Source organism: Loxodonta africana, chromosome 6, assembly GCF_030014295.1.
Source record: "Loxodonta africana isolate mLoxAfr1 chromosome 6, mLoxAfr1.hap2, whole genome shotgun sequence".
NCBI lineage: Eukaryota > Metazoa > Chordata > Mammalia > Proboscidea > Elephantidae > Loxodonta > Loxodonta africana.
In genome coordinates this window covers 11,362,437-11,383,294 of record NC_087347.1, presented here as the reverse complement: position 1 = coordinate 11,383,294, position 20,858 = coordinate 11,362,437, and the positions used below count along the sequence as shown (strand labels likewise).

The 20,858-nt window shown below is 41.7% G+C and overlaps 1 protein-coding gene across 1 annotated transcript in view; it reads left to right on the top strand.

Moving 5' to 3' along the window:
* Positions 1-20,858, top strand: part of ARMC9 (armadillo repeat containing 9) — a 177,808-nt gene that overhangs the window by 42,345 nt on the left and 114,605 nt on the right. Inside the window, exons 8-9 of the mRNA XM_003417916.4 lie at positions 5,105-5,262; positions 9,667-9,765. Coding sequence (XP_003417964.3) covers positions 5,105-5,262; positions 9,667-9,765 — 257 coding nt within the window. The remainder of the gene's footprint in view (positions 1-5,104; positions 5,263-9,666; positions 9,766-20,858) is intronic.

Sequence of the window (20,858 nt, the reverse complement as noted above, 5' to 3'; positions counted from 1 at the left end):
CCTCTCCTGACTTTAAACCGCTCAGCATCCCCTTGTTCTGTTCAAACAACTGCCTCTTGATCTGTGTACAGGAAGGGAATACAAATAGAGGGGCTCATGTATGGTTTTTTTTTTTTTAGATCTTTAATTTGAAATTTTAGTAAGACCAGGGTTTTCAAGCCTTCCATAAGTTTGATTTTAGTTGAGCGTTCTGTGGATGGCCAAGTCAACATTCTGAGGAATTGAGTCTGCTGGCCCAGTTTGTGTCTGCCTCTGAATAAATTCCCCACGATGCAGTCGTGCCAGGGAGATCAGAGATCAAGCACCGCAGGGCACTCTGGCCAGGGTACCCTTTGGCCAGAGGTCCCTCGAGTCCATGCCTCTGTAGAGGAATGACAGTCAACAGTGATCACAAGGCACAGAGATGCCCCCAATTTAATTTAATTCCAGACTCAAGTCTTGTTCTTGAAATTGAACGGTTAGGTAATCCTTATTCTATGTGCCTTAATAGGAAAGGTTTCGTGGATAAAGTGAGATTTGGATAAGCTTTTGAAGAAGGCAAGAAGAGTGCTTGGAGTGGAAAATCCTTTCAAAAGGAATTATATTAGAAAATGGTGTTTGAAATAAAAACCAAGGTTAGCAATATAGCATGTAGGATTACTGTCTTTTTTTTTTAGGTGAAGACAGTAATCCTACATGCTATATTGCTAACCTTGGTTTTTATTTCAAACACCATTTTCTAATATAATTCCTTTTGAAAGGATTTTCCACTAAAGGAAATAAAAATAGCACTTTTTAGCATTTCTGGTATTCAGTGATTCAGCCCCTTAAGAAAATGAGCTACTAATCGTGTTTCTTGTGTCCAGAGACCTAAATGGTATTCTATGATGACCTATATTCATAGTTATAACTTTCTTCACTTGGTATTTGTGGATTAGCAAAACAGCCAGTTTATATCTGAATACAAAGAAGAAAGAGTTTATCATATTATAAAAATAGGGTGATTGCTTTTAGGGTTTTTTATTAGGCTAGAAAAATAACTCTATTATTTTAAAATTTATCATTTTACCTTGAGCAGCCAAGGGCTCTCTAAAATTAAAATCTCTACTCTTTAAAACTACCATGTGTCTTGTCAGTTTGTACTGTGGTGCCTTGTGTGTTGCTGTGATGCTGGAAGCTATGCCACCAGTATTCAGATACCAGCAGGGTCACCCATGGTGGACAGGTTTCAGTGGAGCTTTCAGACTAAGACAGACTAGGAAGAAGGACTTCGCAGTCTACTTTTGAATAAATTGGCCGGTAAAAACCTTATGAATAACAGCAGAACATTGTCTGATATAGCGCCGGAAGATGAGCCTCTCAGGTTGGAAGGCATTCAAAAGATGACTGGAGAAGAACTGCCCCCTCAAAGTAGAGTTGACCTTAATGACGTGGATGGAGTAAAGCTTTTGAGACCTTCATTTGCTGATGTGACATGACTCAAAATGAGAAGAAAGAGCTGCAAACATCTATTAGTAATCAGAAAGTGGAATTACCAAGTATGAATATAGGAAAATCAGAGGTCGTCATAAGTGAAATGGAACACGTAAACATTGATGTCCTAGGTATTAGTGAGCTGAAATGGACTGGTATTGGCCATTTTGAATCGGACAATCATATGGTCTACTATGCTGGGAATGACAAATTGAAGAGGAGTGGCTTCATGTTCATTGTCAAAAAGAACATTTCAGGATCTATCCTGAAGTACAATGTTGTTGTGATAGGATAATATCCATACACCTACAAGAAAGACCAGTTAATATGACTGTTCTTCAGATTTATACATCAACCACTAAGGCCAAAGATGAAATTGAAGATTTTTACCAACTTCTGTAGTCTGAAATTGATTAAACATGCAATCAAGATGCATTGATAAATACTGGCAATCGGAATGCAAAAGGTGGAAACAAAGAAGAAGGATTGGTAGTTGGAAAATATGGCCTTGGTGATAGAAAAGATGCTGGAGATCTCATGATAGAATTTTGCAAGACCAACGCCTTCTTCATTGCCAATACCTTTTTTCACCAACGTAAATGGTGACTATACACATGGACCTCGCTGGATGGAATACACAGGAATCCAATCGACTACATCTGTGGAAGGAGATGATGGAAAAGCTCAATATCATCAGTCAGAACAAGGCCAGAGGCCAACCTTTTAACAGGCCATCAGTTGCTCATCTGCAAGTTCAAGTTGAAGCTGAAGAAAATTAGAACAAGTCAACGAGAGCCAAAGTACAACCTTGAGTATATCCCACCTGAATTTAGAGACCATCTCAAGAATAGATTTGACACATTGAACACTAATGACCAAAGACCAGATGAGTTGTGGAATGACATCAAACACATAATATATGAAAAAAACAAGAGGTCATTAAAAAGACAAGAAAGAAAAGACCAAAATGGATGTCACGGACCGCCAGAAGAATGAAAAAAATCTGTCTTGGAATAAGTACAGCCAGAATGCTCCTTAGAAGCAAGGATGGTGAGACTTTGTCTCACATACTTTGAACATGTTATCAGGACAGACCAGTCACTGGAGAAGGACATCATGCTTGGTAAAATAGAGGGTCAGCAACAAAGATGAATACCCTCTATGAGATCTATTGACACCATGGCCGCAACAATGAGCTGAAACGTAACAATGATTATGAGGATGGCGCAGGACCGGGCAGAGTTTCATTCTGTTGTACATGGGGTCACTATGGGTTGGAATTGATGACACCAAACAACAACTCTTAAAAAAAAAAAAAAAAGCAGTGCACCTAAATGAAGTAGAAATGATAAGAGAGGAAGCTTGACTGCTTGGCTGTGGGAAAGATTTCCATCATTCTTGTTGTTGATTTCTTGCATTATAGAATTATGGGTAAACTTTTGTGACCTTAACTGTCATTCTCTTAGTTGCATGTATATCTTGTCAACAAGTTGGTATGTGGTAGCTATGACATATGAAGTCTCAGTAAATTTCACTGGCGTGACTAAGACAGTTTCATTAAAATAATACGAGGTTCGTAATAGGACATTTCCATGAAAAGTCAAGGTTGTGCTTGGCAAGGCATCTTGGCTTAGTTGACATTTTCTCATAAAACTTTTGACAAGGGGAAAAAAAGCTCAAAGTTCTGTTTGATGTTCTGAAATAAAGTTGTTATCTTTTTGAGTTGTTACCCAGCTAGCTTACAGTAATGGTCAGGTCCTGTTTATAGCTCACCGAGATGTCTTCAAGGTGATTTGAAAATGTTACAGACACTTTAGCTAGTTGCCTGCTTTTCAGATTCCTGCAGGCTGCTGGCAGTTAGGTCTCTTGTTCCTCAGATATGCCATATTTTCAAATTGTTATAAATTCTGGTCCTGGGTTCCCAAGGCACAAGTTCCACAAATAACCACTTCTTAGCTTCTTACACTTAGTTAACTGTATAAGGAGTTTCCATGGGGAAGAGTTCCTTTCCTTGTGCAGTCCATTTGGGTGTTTATAGTTAAAATGTTATTTTACTATGACTCTTTCCTTCTGCACATAAACACTTAATCCTGAAACATGAAATTATTTTGCATTATTCTTTGAGTGTGGGTCATCCTCCTAATTGTTTAGGATACAGATTATAGAGGAATGGATAGTGGTTCTCAAACTTGTGATATGCATCAGAGCCATTTGGGGAGTTTGTTGAAAATATAAATAACTCAGATCCCACCCAATACCCACAAAATCAGAATCTCTGGGGGTGAGACCTGATCATCTTTATTTTTAGCAAACTTTTTGGATGACTCTGATATACTTCAAAATCCCTTTACCGCTGTCTTTGGATGTGACCTGTCTGCTACTTTTTTCAGGTTATCCGCTTGCACAGAAATGCATTTAGAAAATCTTTGATCCATTTCCATGAAAAGAAATAATACTGATAACTACTACCATGTACTCATTGCCTGCCATGAGCCAGCCATTGTGCTAGACACCTTGGATATGCTTTCTCATTTAATCTTCACAATAACCCTTCTGGGTAATTATCGTTCTCCCCACTTATAGGTTAAGAAATGGGGATCAGCGAATTAAAATGTCTTGTCATGGTTACCCAGCAAGAAAATGGTAGAGTAGGGATTTGAACCCAGGTCTTTATAATTTTTTCATCTTTGTCTACATGAAATGTGGTCTAAAATAAAGATTTTAAATATTACAAAGTGTCTGGATTAGGAACAATCCACTGCTGTCAAGTTGTAAATCTTTACAGAAGCCAATTGCCACATCTTTCTTCTGCAGAATGGCTGGTGGGTTCAAACCGCCAACCTTTCAGTTCACAGCCAAGCCCTTAACCATTGTGCCACCAATCAGGGCAGTAGTGTGTTAACTTGGATTTGGGGGGAGCGTTATTTTCTTCCCTCAAAACATAGCCTTCAAGGCAAGGGAAAAGCAGGAGAGGGCAAAGAAGTGCTGATATGGGTGAATATTCACCTATTCCAACTGCTCAGGATGGCCAGTCTCACCAGGCCTGCCCAGTGGAGGAATTCCATGCAGAGAACCTGCGAGCTTCCAAGGCTGCCTCCTCTGAGGCCTGATGGGGCTGGTTTTACGCCTTATCAAACTGGCAGAATGAACACCTGGAATCTTGTCTCGTTCTGGATTCTAGTTTTTTCCAGCCATCAATCAAGCAGCCCTAAGTCTTGTAGATTTGAATTGTCTCCCAGGTAACCTCACAGGGCAAAAACAAAGGAAAAGACACAGTTTTTCAGCCATTTTGCGAACTGATTGGGGGGGCGGAACCTTTCATTTTGTTTCTTATATATAGAGAAAAGAGCTAAAATGTATTGTATGGGGTTCAATCTAGGAAATGGATTTTATTATGAAAACCAGCAGTTGATTCAGTTGAACAGGCAGAGACGAGAAACCTAAAATCAACGATTACAAAGTGCTTTGTAAAGTGCCATGAAATAGAAGTGAAGTGTTAAACATGAGTAGGATCGAGCTTATTGTTGTAACAAAATTCTAATAGTAGGAACGGTAGTCCTCTGAGAAGAATATAATCATTTTTTATTTTTATGGGGTTTTTTTTGGTGATGGTTGTTCTTTTGTTTTGCTTTCTCGTAAATTGGCTTCCTAGAAATGTTGCAGCAGCTCCACCAGCAGCTGCTAGAAGCTGAACGGAGGTCAATGACATACCTGAAACGGTACAATAAGATCCAGGCCGACTACCACAATCTCATTGGAGTCACGGCAGAGCTGGTGGATTCTCTGGAGGCCACAGTTAGTGGCAAGATGGTAAGGAAAATCCTCAGTCGTACACAGCGATACCTACGAGAGCCAGAACTCGCCGGGATGACTTTGTTTTTCCGGGTCTCGAAAGTTTTCTGCCTTTGATAGGGTGTAGTCTTGCTTCTTTTAGTGGAAAGTATTTGAGTTTTCCTTCTCTGAAAGGTTTCTGCCTTACATGGTTCCAGCTGTCTCAGGTTTTACTGTAGATGCCTGTTTCAAGAAAAAGAAGTGTCATGGGCATGGACCATGTTAATACAGGATTCCTGGTCACTCCCAAGCCAAGGGAGCCTGCCTCTGACTTTAACACGTCATGTGCGCAAAGGAAGAACCCAAGCTGCTGTCTCAAGCTGTGTTTAATCATGCACTTGAAATATTTTCCCTGACACATTATCTACCTTAGCTTTATTTTTCTACTTTATTCTTTCTGTTGTGAAGGCTAAATTGTGTGGCACCAGAAAAAAACAAAGCAAAGCTATATGGTAGCATAAAAACGGAGGGGAGTGGAGAGGGAGACCTTGCTGCTAGTATGTAGGAAAGCAACTGGTTTTCACATATTTGTATCCAGCTACCTTTGGAAACTCTATTAATCCGATAGTTTTTTTGTTGATTACTTTATATTCTATTTTGACAGTCATGTCATCTGCTTGGGAAAGTGACTACATGTTGAAAGATGACACAGGGGAGGTAGTTGGGTAAAGGCCATGAAGAGATTTGTAGGCCAGGCTGAGGAATTTATGTTTTATCCTGTAGCTAGTCAGGAGCTGTGAAATATATATTTTCAAAACAGGACTTAGAACTTTTTAAATTAATTAGCTTTTTGGGTTTTTTTATTTTAACTTTAGTACAAAGAAAGTGCCAGAAACAAAAGAAAATGGCTCATATAACCCATTAACAACAAAAAAAGAGGAAGCCATGCACATAGTTAGAAAATGTAAACAGTACAGAAAGAAATAAAACGAGTTCCTTCTCCCCCCCCCGCCCCATTAAAAAATTACTGCTGTTGTCCCGGGCGTGTCTCCTTACAGCCAGGGTGGGTATTACAGCTGGCGTACATGCTGACCACAGATGAACGATGGGCCCTGCTGCTGGGGATACCAAGCCGAGGCTCCAGACCTCCAGGCAGAAACGCTGAAGGGGGATCGAGACAGGGCGGAGAATGGAGGCTGGCTCTTAGCTAGTCTGTTTTTCATTGTAAAGTCAATTCATGCTCACGGTAAAAAAAAATTAAAAAAAAAATTTAAACAGTTCAGAGAAGTACGTAAAACCAAACCACTGCCATCAAGTCGATTCCGACTCGTAGCAACCCCATGTGACAGAGTAGAACTGCCCCAAAGTGCTTCCAAGGCTGTAATCTTTACAGAAGCAGACTGCCACATCTTTCTCCCTCGGAGCGGCTGGTGGGTTTGAACTGTGCCACCAGGGCTCCTGAGGAGTACATAGTACATAGTAAGAAGCAAGAGTCCCACCCCCATTCCTTAGTCTCATTTCTTCATTGGAATTCAATGTTAACATTTTCTTGTATATTATCTCAGAATGTTTCTATGCACGTGCGTGTGTATATGCTCATACGTGTACATATATGTAGCATACGTGTATGTACTTTGGATACTATTATGCATTACTGTTCTGAAACTTGCAGTGTATCATGCAGCGCTTTCCCTGTGACCACACCTACCTCATTCCTTTTAATGCTGGTGTATCACTCCATTGTAAGAGTGTACCGTAACTCATTACATCGCCAGTGGTGAGCAGTTAGTGGAGTTTTCTACTATTAATAAATATATATTGCCATGAACATCCTTGTATATACATTATACCTTTGAATATACCAAAAAAAAAAAAAAAAAAACCCACTGCCATCGAGTTGATTCCGACTCATAGCAACCCCATAAGACAAAGTAGAACTGCCCCATAGAGTTGCCAAGGAGCGCCTGGTAGGTTAGAACTGCTGACCTCTTGGTTAGCAGCCATAGCACTTAACCACTACGCCACCAGGGTTTCCACCTTTGAATATAGGTACGATAAAATCCTAAAAGTGGAATTGCTAGGTCAAAGCTTTTGGGCATTAAAATTTCAGTAGATGTTGCCGAATTATTTCTTTGAAAATTTCAACAATGCCTGCCCTCCGGCAGTGTGTCAGAGTGCCTAATTCTCCACATGCTTACCAACACCGGATATGTTTAAACCTGGAAATCTTTGCCAGTTTAGAAATAAAGTGTGATATTCTCATTGTTTTAATTTACATTTCTTTAATTATGTGTGCCGCCACCTGTCTGTCAGTTTGTCATGCTGTTGTGGCTTATGTGTTGCTATGATGCTGGAAGCTATGCCACTGGTATTTCAAATACCAGGAGGGTCACCTATGATGGACAGGCTTCAGCAGAGCTTCCAGGCTAAGACAGACTAGAAAGAAAGGCCTGGTAATTTACTTCTGAAAATTAGCCAGTGGAAATCTTACAGATCACAACAGAATATTGTCTCATATTGTCAAATAAGGATCATGAAGATGGCACAGAACTGGGCAACTTTTCATGCTGTTCTACGTAAGGCCTTCATGAGTTGGAGCTGACTCGACGACGACTAACAACAGGTTATGCATGAGGCTGAATATATTTTCATATGTTTGTTGGCCATTTATATTTTGTTTTTTGTCAGCTGTTTGTGTCATTTCCTCCTTTACCAGTTTTAAGCAAGAAAGTGATGTAATCAGATCTGCTTCGTAGGGGAATGGTCTGGTAGCAGTTACAAAAGTCAGAAGACAGTTTCAGCAGTAAGGGGGGTTGATCCAGAGACTAAAAGCCACAGAAAACTCTACAAGACTAGAGCTGAAAAGTATCCAATGTTTTTGGCATTAGAAGGTCATTGGTGATGACCTTTGCCATACCGAGTTCGGAGGGGGGGGCGGTGTTATACAAATGGAATCTTGATTGCATCACATTGAAACGTAAAGGGGAGATGAGACAGCAAATGTAGGTTTTGAAGGAAGGGTATTGAGAGGGTGGTTGATAGACAAAAATAGTGTAGAAGAAAACAAAACAAAACAAACCCATTGCTGTCGAGTCGATTCTAACTCATAGCGACCCTATAGGACAGAGTAGAACTGCCCCATAGAGTTTCCGAGGAGCACCTGGTGGATTCAAACTGCCGACCTTTTTTTGGTTAGCACCCGTGGCACTTAACCACTACGTCACCAGGGTTTCCCCAAGGGTGGAGGAAAGGGAAGGTATATTTTTAACTAGGAGATGGATTTGGGAATGTCTTTGGCTTTTGGGAAAGGAATGAGTATAGAAGGAAAGATTAAAAATACAGGAAAAACAGGAATGTTTAAATCTGAGTACTGTAAGAATTCAGGGGGAGTGGACTCAAGAGTGGGACCCTGGTGGCACAGTGGTTTAGAGCTTGGCTGCTAACCTAAAGGTCGGCAGTTCGAATCCACCAGCTGCTCCTTGGAAACTCTATGCAGTTCTACTCTGTCCTAGAGTGTTGCTATGACAGGTTTTGGTTTTGGCTTTTGATTGGACTCAAGGGTAAGGTAGGAGATTTAGCCTTGAGATGAGCCCCTCTTTGTCTGAGCCCTTCACATACTGCCAAGTGTTGAAAGGGTTCTCAACAGTTTGCTTCCATTTTCTCTGTGAAGTAGGAGACCCATTGGTCACTGAGATGGGGAGCTAGCTGGAGGGTGTGGGTGGGGCTCCAGAAGTAATGGTGGAGGTGTGGATTGGTTTTTGTAGGGGATAGGAGGGTTTGCTGATCAAGTAGTAAAAGCATGCCAGCTGGTTCAATTTGTGGCAGTGGCATCAGTCTGCCTAGTTGGGTGGTTTTATTTGGCAGAAACCTGGTTTATGAGAGGACAAGAGTGATGGGATTGGTCCAGGCTGGGGGGATTTCTGGAGTCAGCGTGGTAGAAAGACAGGGGGACCAGGATGTTGAAGTGAGGCCAGCGCTGGGAGAAGAGGCAGGGAGGGTGAAGAGCAGATTCCTGAGAATGAAAAAAGAGATGATTGTCATCAAAAGTGAATTTTGGAGTTCGACTTGATCACACATCTTCAGGTTTTAAGCCTGGCGCCCTTTCCACCACGTTAAGATCATCCACTGACTTTTTTATTGGAATTAACAAAAAAAGGTTATATCAATTTATTTTATGTAATTTAAAGTGTGGTGGCCTACTTTATGCCTGCTTTACTAATCACACCTGTAGACTGTCAGGAGTGTTTTCTGTCAGGCTCAATGCTTTAACTCCTAAGAGCTCGGACGTTAAAGCAGCCTGGTGATTTTCCTAGCTCGTACATCTAATCTCTGCACGTTACAGAAGGACTATGGTGCCATAGCTCTAATTATTGCTAGTGCAGCTCAGGTGTGCTCTGGTGAGTTTTGCACCTTTCACCAGACTTCCTCGTGTCCTCTTTGCAGATCACTCCCGAATACCTTCAGAGTGTCTGCGTCCGCCTCTTCAGTAACCAGATGCGGCAGAGCCTGGCTCACAGCGTGGACTTCACGAGGCCCGGCACGGTGAGGCACAGGCTCTGGCTGTTCTGTGCTCAGGCTGTAGTGCAGTGGGGCTGCTAGGGGGGTGTGGGCGGTGCCGACAACACCAGGTGACACCGTCAGAGGGGGTGACACCAAAATGACTGTCTAGAAAAATATCCCTGTAGGTACAACAACAAAAACATTTTTCGCAAGCCCACCTTACATGTGTCGGTGTACCTACAGGGGTAAAACTTTGTGCTGATTTACTTTTTGAGCCTTCTGATGTGCTCCGGTGAGAGCTGTCATTATTACCCAATTACAGTGCCGCTTCGAATCAAGCAGTTTCACCTGCACGTGCTACAAGCGTGCGCTGTTGTTTTCAGTGTTGCTGGTGCTTTTATAGTCACAGATTTTGTCAAATGTTCTGGTGTTTTAGCTACGATATTGTGGTAACTAGTATTTGGGAACCTATATCAATAACTTTTTTGAGAAGGAAGTAGTAATTAAAGGAAAAGAAGGCGTGATGTACAGGAATTACGAGTTACAAGTAACATTAGTACAAGAAAACATTACTAAGGATTCTGTAGGGTCTGGTATGGGAGGAGGTCCATGGGGTGGGGTGACCACACTGGGTGACAGCAACACTAGTGACGCCCTTGCTGTGGTGTGCCTGGTCTGTCCCCAAACTCAAAAAATATCACCACAAAAAATGAAAGACCCTGAGAAAGTTAACACTCAAGAGGTTGCATTTCAGTGGCTTTTGAGGTCTATAAACTCCAAGAAGAAAATGAAGGCTGTTTGTGCGTTCACACGTACAGTGAACAGCAGAAAGATGGACTCCTGGGAGTGGTGAGGAGGGAGGCGCTGTCCTGCTCCTCCAGTAGGAGCTTCTTGCTAGAGTGCCAAGGGCTGGTAACAGTTTGCTGCAAATCGATAGGGAAGGAAGGAAATATTCTCTTTTAAAAATAACCCCCAGATTGGAAACTATATGGTCTAAATCAGGGGTCCTTTACTCAAATAACTGTAAACTTAGAAGAAAGTTGGGAAAATAGCACAAAGGACACTGGTAACTCAGATTTATGTGCTTTTAGCATCTTGTGCTCTTTGGTGTCTCTCCATCTTTTCCTCTCTCTCCCTCTGCATGTGCACACATACTATTTGTTCTCTGAACCATTTGTGGATAAATTACACTAAGTACTTCAGTGTATTTCTTAAAAATAGGAATATTCTTTTATATAACCACAGTATAATTATCGACTTCAGTAAATATAACCTCAATACAGTAGTCTTATCTAACCTGCTGTCCAGTGGACTCAATAATGTCCTTTAGAGCATTTTTCTCCTCCCGGGCGCCTGGGGCCAGGTATTGCATTTAGTTGTCACGTCTCTTCATCCTCCTTTAGTCTTCACATGACTTCAGTTTGACTTCGGTGATGTTGACATTTTTGAAGAATATAGTCCCCCCATCTTTTTAAAAATGGATAGTTTCTGCATCCCAGACCAAAACATTGTCTAGGCGATGTTGTGTCCTTCTTAGGATATCACATCTGGAGGCACACAGCATTAAGGCAGAGTTCACCAGCATCTCCAAGGAATTTTTCAAAGTCCATGAGCCCACGTCCCTGGAGCTCGCACTCCCCCCGCTGCCTGGTTCAGAGTCTGGGTGGGTGGAGGCAGGCACCTGGAGTTGGAATGGAGCTCCCAGTGTTGGGGGCATCCCTGTGGGCCAGAGCCCGGCTCTGCATTACCGGGCATGGGCTGTCACGCTTTCAATGAGGATTTGCACATTCATATTTGAGTCTAAATAAACAGAGGCCTGTTTTACTATTTTTTAAATATTCACACCCTACCTCATTCTCAACTAAGTTTGAAGCAACTTATTATGAGAAATGAGAAAATAGAAAATAAAAGAGATAATGGTTAAAGGAAAATAAGGGTAAAAAAAAAATAAAGCTAGGGCTTATGCTAGCACGAAAAATGCATGTCATAAGTCGCTGTACACCTGGAGAGGTGAACCACAGATTTGGCGCTGAGCCTTCTGGCAGCCCGTGCAAAAAGGGCAACATGAGCAGCTACATGATTCACAGTCCGTCTAAAGCAAGAGAGGGTGGCTCCATAATTCTTATGTAGTATTATTTAAGGTCAGTGGAAGAGAGGAAGACACAGTGGCTACAACAGTAGGCTCAAACATAGCAACGATTGTGAGGATGGTGCAGAACCGGGCAGTGTTTCGTTCATAGGGTCACTGTTAGTCGGAACCAACTCAACAGCACCTACCAACAACGACGACAGTATTCACTGCATACAAAGCGATCTGTGTACTGCACATGAAAGCTATGAAGCCTGACAGTAAAATGAGCCACCGCGAAGCCTCCATACATCCTCAGAAATCGACCTATTTTCAAGGCCACTGAAGTTCTATCTGTACCCTTCAAACCTTTTCCCAAATAGGTGTACTATTTTTATTATTTAAAAACAAGTTTAAGTACATTTTTTAAAAGGCTGGGAGGTCTGATGCCCACAGTTCTTCCTGGTGCAAAGACCTGAGAAGAGTTTCTTAGGGATCTTCATGGAAAGGAGGTAGCAATGAGGTGAAGCAGTGTGCCCGACCGCGTCCTCATGGGACACACACAGCCGCCTTGCAGAGCTGACGGTCACGTTGGCTGCTCCACACATTGGCTGGACAGGTAAAGACGCGGGGGAGTCTGTGCTGTAGAATACAGCTGCATGATTTTAGCATGAAAGATCTGAGAATTGGCCATTTAAAAAATATCAGTAAAGAGACTGGAGGAATCCCGGCGGCCACGCTCCCCAGACCTTCTGTTGACACAGGACAGGAACCATTCCCGAAGGCAACTCATCAGAAATGAAATGGACTGGTCAGCGGGTGGGAGAGAGACGCTGATGAAGAGTGAGCTAATTATATCAGGTGGACACTTGAGATTGTGTTGGCAACTCTTGTCTGGAGGGGGGATGGGAGGATAGAGAGAGAGGGAAGCCGGCAAAATTGTCAAGAAAGGAGAGACTGAAAGGGCTGACTCAAGAGGGGGAGAGCAAGTGGGAGTAGGGAGTGAGATGTATGTAAACTTATATGTGACAGACTGATTGGATTTGTAAACGTTCACTTGAAGCTTAATAAAAGTTATTAAAAAAAAAAAAATCAGTAAAGCGCACACAGGAAATTCGAGGTTCAGAAAAATGACTTCCTCGCCAGCCCCCCAGGATGGCTGAGGACTGGCTGAGCTGACTTCCTAAGTACACCATGTATGTTTAGCTGTAAGTCAGTTGTGGGCCGAGTGTGGTAACCAAAAAAATGATGCCTTTTTAGCAGTAATTTGCAAAGCAGCGTGTATGTCTAATAGCACCACCCTTTCCTCCCTCTTCCCAGTTAGCCATTAAGTCAGCAAACACTCAGCGTTTTCCAGGCTTGTGTTATAAAATCCCATCATATCTAGTATATATAAGAATTTTTACTTTCCATTTTATATAGGTGGAATGATGCATCCAGCATATTTAAAATCGATACCAAGTTATTAAGGGACAGTTTAAAAGGGGACAGGACATACCCATCTGATATTATGTTCCATTAGAAGTTATTCACCTCATCTGTCTAGAGACTGGTTCTACCAAGCTAAGGTAGATTCTGTCTACACCTTGGAAACCAGGGAGGGAGGACGAGTGAGCTCTCTTTAGCTTAGCTCACAGCCATTTTCTTCTTACTGTGTGGTTGGCCTAGGGACAGGCAATAAAACCTGCAAACGATCTTGTTCCTAGAAGATTTCTCTAGAAGGTGGTAAGTAGTGAGGGGTCATTACAAAAGTTTAGAAGACTACTGTAGTCCAATAGAATGTATGGTATGGTCTCAGGAGCTCAGATTTATAACCTACCAAGAAGGAAATTAAGATCTAATTTAGATCACTATCTAGTGGGTGGATTGATAGGATTTTAGGATTTGGAATGAGAAGAAGGTTGTTTTATTTTGTATTTTGAAAGGGGATAATTTGTACTCTAGGTCCACATAGAAAGCCACCGATTTTGAGGACAATAGAGGGACAGAGAACAGCCCTTTTAGAGTGGTCCTTGGTCAGCTCCTCCTGCTGTGCTCTGGTGAGCGAGTCTCAGTAATTGACACTGAAGGAGCCCAGCTGGGCCCATCAGAAAACTGCTAGTACTGTGTCTCTAAAGTGTAGTGCATTTAATACTGACTTTTAAATCGGGCCATTAACAAGAATTTGGCCTCTGCAGCCTCATTCACTGTTGGAAGTTCAAGGGGGCTCAGTAAGGAGCACCCTCCTTTCCCCTGTGTTCTGGACCACATGAAAAATGGGACAAAAGAAGGAAGGAAAAGGAACTGAAATGATCACCCTCAATACTGATAAAGCTTCTACTGGAGAGTGTGGCTTTCATTTGTAGGCAGGTGCGTTTCCTCATCTGACCCCGGAATTAAGCAAATGTACCCGCCTAGTCCTCGACAGCTCTGCCAGCCTCCTCTCCCCTCCCACTGCTCCCACCAGTGCAGGGGCATCAAAAAGGGAGAGGAGAAACAGAACTGGCCGTGTCCCCTGGGGGCAGGCTCACTGCCAACAGGAAGGGCACGGGCGCCTGTGCTCCTGAGCTCACAGTCCCGAAGTCTTGTCCTCTGGGGGGAGAGTAAGGCTCACTCTGGAGGAGGTGGCATGGAGGAAGCACCAGGATGGAGAAGGAGTCTGTTCTGCCCTCACCTAGTTCACGCCCAGGCAACTGTGTCCAAAAACCTGCTCATGTTATCAGATCTGACACTCAAACCCAGGCTCTCCCCAAAGGGTTTATAATGCCTGGACTAAGTTTTTTGAGACAGAGAGGAGACTTCCCAGTGGCTTCTCCCAGTGTGACCTTCATGTCACCTCCCTAGCCCTAGGCCTGTCACTATGTGGTCCTTACCAAATCAACGCTTCCCGCTATTTGCTGGGATGCGAGAAATCTGATTTTATTTAATCAGTAACCCAGTGATAAGAAAAGAAATTTCTCCTGAGATACAGGGGGTAGAGTTTGTTTTCTAAGATTGCACCAGTAATAACACCAGTATGTGTTAGCCAGAAAACTAACCAAAAAAAAACAAAAAAACCTGTTGCCTTCAAGTTGATTCTAACTCATAGCGACTGTGTAGGACAGAACAGAACTTCCTCATAGGGTTTCCAAGGAGTGGCTGCTGGATTCAAACTGTAGACCTTTTGGTTAGCAGCTAAACGCTTAACCAGTGTGCCACCAGGGCTCCAGAAAACTAACAACTCAGCAGTAAATGGTGAAAAAAAAAAAAAAGAGGAGCACTTTCCCTCCCTCAGACCCCATCTCATCCTCCTCTCAATAGAAACCCTATTATGTTTCACGTGCATCCTTCCAGACCTTTTAAAAATATATATAATTAAAGTTCTGTTGGGGCCCTTGTGTCTTGGTTGTTACGTGTTCAGCTGCTAACCAAAAGGTCAGTGGTTTGAATCCACCAGCCGTTCCTTGGAAACCCTAGGGGCAGTTCTACTCTGTCCTATAGGGTTGTTATGAGTCAGAATCGTCTCTACAGCAGGTTTTTTTTTTTTTTAAGGCTCTATTATTCGTATTGTTGTGCACCTATTTTTTATTGTACTTTAAATGAAGGTTTACAGAGCAAACTAGTTTCTCATTGAACAGTTAGTACACATATCGTTTTATGACATTGATTAACAACCCCACAACATGTCAACACTCTCCTTTCTCAACGTTGGGTTCTGTATTACCAGCTTACCTGTCCCCTCCTGCCTTCTAGTCCTTGCCCCAGGGGTGGTGCACCCCTTTATTCTCATTTTGTTCTACAGGTCTGTCCAATCTTTGGCTGAAGGGTGAACATCAGGAGTGACTTCATTACTGAGCTAATAAGGTGTCTGGGGGCCATACTCTCAGGGTTTCTCCAGTTTCTGTCAGGCCAGCAAGTCTGGTCTTTTTAAGTTAGAATTTTGTTCTACATTTTTCTCCAGCTCTGTCTGGGACCCTCTATTGTGATTCCTGTCAGAGCAGTCAATGGTGGTAGCCGGACACCATCTAGTTGTACTAGACTCAGTCTGGTGGAGGCTGTGGTAGACGTGGTCCATTAGTTCTTTGGACTAATCTTTCTCTTTTATCTTTAGTTTTCTTCATTCTTCCTTGCTCCGGAAGGGGTGAGACCAGTAGAGGATCCTAGATGGCTGCTCACAGGCTTTTAAGACCTCAGACGCTACTCACCAAAATAGAATGTAGAACATTTTCCTTATAAACTATGTTATGCCAGTTGAGCTAGATGGTTCCCTGAGACCATGGTCTCCCCATAGTCCTCAGCCCAGCAATTCAGTCCATGAGGGAGTTTGGATGTATCTATGGACCTTCCATGACCTTGCCTTGTACAAATTGTGCTGGCTTCCCCAGTATCTTTTTAACGTAACAGTACATTTTTGAGAGTCTTCATGTCCTTTTAGAATATATTTCCCTTACCTTTTAGCATCTTTATTTGAGAACCTTATGGTACATTTAAACATTCCTCTATTGGACTTTGCAATTCCCGCTGTTTCTAATGAAGCAGCATACCTTTTTGTGCAATGGTGTTTGGAAGCACTTTGGTCCATCTTTCTCTCCTTAGCCCCCTGTTCTCAGTGGGCAAATGTGGCTGCCGAGACACCCTGTAAAAGGTATGCTATGAGTGAAAGGGGACATGGCCCCTGCCCCCCCATGCAGCATGTTCATCCTGAGGGCAGGAGTGGGTGGCAGGAGGGGCTGACTCTCTAGACTAGGTCCCACCTAGCAGCCCCTGGGGTTTGTGGATACAGTCTATGGGGAAGTTTACATTTAAATATATTCCCAACCGTTGTTAGCAATAAAAACCTGAGGGGCAGGGGGTGGTCACTCTTTTCTGGGATTGTCTGTGCAGTTGTTTGGGGGATGTTGCTGTGGTATTGTGCTGCTGAGGAGGATTCTTCCGGGAGTGCCCTGTCTGTGGAGTATATTTCTGGCTTGAAGTCTTTGGCCCTTGTGTTCTCCCTTACATGATTTTCTTAAGTCTTGGCAAAGCACCTGCCCTTTTCACACGGATCCACTGTGTTTCAAGGCAGCTCTGTACTGAACCTCGTAATGTGAGGATTTAACATGTTCGTTATCTCAGCTAGTTGCTAAAATCGAGATTAGCGGGGGGTGACTCTTTTCAGCCTTTCCCCTGAGCTCCAGACCCAGAAGCCTGGCCTTCTCCCCTTGAACAGCTGAGGCACATCGCATTTTTCTGTCTTTTATAATTGACTTATTTCACTCAACATAACATCCTCTAAATTCATTCATGTTGTGAGGTGTTTCTCAGATTCATCATTATTTTTTATCATTGCGTTGTATTCCATTGTGTGTATGTACCACAGTTTGTTAATCCATTCATCTGTTGATGGGCACTTAGGTTGTTTCCATCTTTTTGGTAATATGAATAATGCTGCAGTGAACATGGGTGTGCATGTATCTATTCATGTCATGGCTCTTATTTCTTTAGGATATGTATCTAGGAGTAGGATTGCTGGATCATATGGTGTTTCTATTTCTAGCTTTTTAAGGAAGTGCCATTCCGTTTTCCATAGTGGTTGTACCATTTTACATTCCCACCAGCAGTGTATAAGAGTTCCAATCTCCCCACAACCTCGCCAACATTTGTTATTTTCTGGTTTTTTTTATTAGTGCCAGTAATGTTGGGGTGAGATGGTATTTCATCATAGTTTTGATTTGCATTTCTCTAATGGCTAGTGATCACGAGCATTTCTTCCTGTGTTCGTTAGCTGCCTGAATGACTTCTTTGGTGAAGTGTCTGTTCGTACCCTTTGCCCATTTTTTAATTGGATTTTTTTTTTTTTATTGTTGAGGTGTTGAAATTTTCTCTGTTTTAGAGATTAGACCTTTGTTGGATATGTCATAGCTAAAAATATTTTCTCAATCTGTAGGCTCTCTTTTTACTCTTTTGGAGAAGTCTTTTGTTGAACATAAGTGTTAAATTTTTAGGAAGTCCCGTTTATATGGTTTATCTTCTGCCGTGTGTGCATTTTTGGTTATGTTTGGTATTCTATTTATGCCATATTTTAAGGCCCCTAGCGTTGTTCCTATTTTTTCCCTCCATGATCTTTTTAGTTTTAGGTTTTATATTTAGGTATTTGTTGCATTTGAGTTAGTTTTTGTGTATGGTGTGAATTATGGGTCCTGTTTCATATTTCTACAGATAGATAACCAGTTTTGAAAGCATCATTTGTTGAAGAGACTGTCTCTTCCCCGTTTAGTGAACTTTGGACCTTTGTCAAAGATCAAGCTGTCCGTAGGTAGATGGATTTACATCTGGATTCTCAGCTCTGTTCCATTGGTCTGTGTCTGTGGTTGTACCAGTACCAACCAGTTTTGACTACAGTGGCTGTATGTATACTAGGTTCTGAGATCAGGTATTGTGAGACCTCCTACTTTTTTCTTCAATAATATTTTGCTTATTCAGGGCGTCTTTCCCTTCCATATAAAGTTAATGATTAGTTTTTCCATCTTGTTGAAGAATGCTGCTGGGATTTGGATCAAGATTGTATTATATCTAAATGTCACTTTGGGTAGTATTAACATTTTCATAATGTTAAATTTTCCTATCCAAGAGCATGGTATGTTTTTCCATGTTTGTAGGCCTCTTTAGTTTCTTGCAGTAGTGATTTGTAGTTTTCTTTGTATAAATCTTTTATGTCCCTGGTTAGATTTATTGCTAAGTATTTGATCTTTTGGGAGGCTATTGTAAATGGTATTATTTTCCTTTTCAGAGTTCTCTTTTTTGATGTAAAGAACCCAACTGATTTTTGTATGTTGATCTTGTATCCTGCCACTTTGCTGAATCCTTCTATTAGTTTCAGTAGTTTTCTTGTGAATCTTTGGGATTTTCTGTGTGTAGGGTCATATCATCTGTGAATAGGGATAGTTTTACTTCTTCCTTACCAATTTATATGTGCTTTATTTCCTTTTCTTGCCTTATTGCTCTAGCTAGTCCAATACAATGTAAAATAAAAGTGATAAGGGGCATCCTCATCTGGTTCCTGTTCTCAAGGGGAGTGCTTTCAGACTCTCTCCATTGAGGATAATGTTGGCTGTTGATTTTGTATAAATGCCCTTTATTATGCTGAGGAATTTTCCTTCCGTTTTGCTGAGAGTTTTTTTTTTATTAGAAATGGGTGTTGGACTTTATCAAATGACGTTCCTTCATCAATGAGATGATCATGTGATTCTTTTCCTTTAATTTATTTATGTGGTACATTATACTGATTGATTTTCTAATGTTGAACCATCCTTGCAGGCCTGGTATGAATCTCACTTGGTTGTAATGTATTACTTTTTTAATATGGTGTTTAATTCTGCTGGTTAGGATTTTGTTGAGAATGTTTGCATTTATATTCGTGAGGGATATTGTTCTGTAGTTTTCTTTTTTAGTAATATCTTTGCCTGGCTTTGGTATCAGGGTTATGCTGGCTCTGTAGAATGAATCTGAGAGTATTCCGTCCTTCTCTATGTTTTGGAATAGTTTGAGTAGAATTGGTGTCAACTCTTCACTGAATGCGTGGTAGAATTCTCCAGTGACACTGTCTGGGCTGGGGCTTTTTTTTGGTTGGGAGTTTTTTTACTGACTCCTCTTATTTCTTCTTTTGTTATGGGTCTGTTTAAGTTTTCAACCTCAGTTTGTGTTAGTTTAGGTAGGTAGTGTGTTTCTAGAAATCTGTCTGTTTCCTCTAGGTTTTCAAATTTATTGGAGTACAATTTCTTGTAGTATTGTGTTATGATCCTTTTGTATCAGTTGGTTCTGTTGTAATGTCACCCATCTCATTCTTTATTTGGGTTATTTCCATCTTCTGTTTTTCTCTTGTCAATTTCACCTTTGTATTTGAGGGATAATTTTGCTGGATATATAATTCTTAGTTGGCAGTTTTTTTCTTTCAAGGCCTTATATATGTCATCCCATTGCCTTCTTGTCTGCATGGTTTCTGCCTAGTAATCAGAGCCTAGCCTTATTGATGCCCCTTTGTAGGTGATCTCTCATCTTTCCTGAGCTGCTTTCAGGGTTCTTTCTTCATCTTTGGTTTTGGAAAGTTTGATTATGATACGTCTCGGTGTTCTTCTTTGCGAATCTATCCTGTATAAGGTTCATTGTGCTTCTTGGATGGTTATCTTCCATCTTTCGTATTAGGGAAGCTTTCTGTCAACAAATCTTCAACAATTCTCTCTGTGCTTTTTCTTGGCTCCTCCCCTTCTAGGATTCCAATTACACGTAAGGTATTTATCTTAATAGTGACCCATATAACTCTTAGGCTTTCTTCATCTTTTTTTTAAATTGTTCCTCAAACAGATTAGTGTCAAGGAATTTGTCTTCTATTCCACTGATTCTGTCTTCCATTGTTTCGGTTCTACTCCTATGACTTTCCGTTGTCTGCTTCTGAAATTTTATTGTTAAGCTTCTGGATTTCTAGTTGCTGTTTTTGTATGGTTTTCAATTTTCTTTGTCATTTTGTTCTTGTATTGTTTTCCTGAATACTTCTGGCATTTTGTTTAATCTTTCCTTAGTTTTGTCTGTGTTTTCCTTGATTCATTTCAGGACCCTATGTGTAAGTCCTTTGAATTCCTTATCAGGTAGCTCTATCACCTTTTCTTCCTTAGGGAGATTTTCTAGTTTTTTATTTTGGTCACTTGCTGGGGCCATCTTGCCCTGATTCTTTAGGTGGTTTTCTGTTGTCTCTTGTTTCCAGGACATTAAGAGTTTCTTGTATCTACTTTTTAATCATATAATTGTTTGCTGGGTCCTATTTTTGTTTTGTTTTGATGAATCCTGGCAGGCATGGCTGGAATGCTGCTCTGGTCACTGGACTGGCCATGCTGGAATGCTGTCTATCTGTCTCCAGGAAAGTGGGTCAGCGGGTAGGTGTGGGACTTTGGGTCTCTGTTTACTAGTCTTGGAGGGTGGCTAAGGATGGGCTGGTTAGGTTCTGGTCTCCATCTGTCTTCAGTTCAATGGTGCAGGAGTGGAGAATGGTGCTCTCCCTGCAGGTAGAGCAGCCAGTGTGGGGGGTATGATGGTCAAGTGGGGGTGTGGTCATCACCTCTTGTTGGTTGGGGGGAAG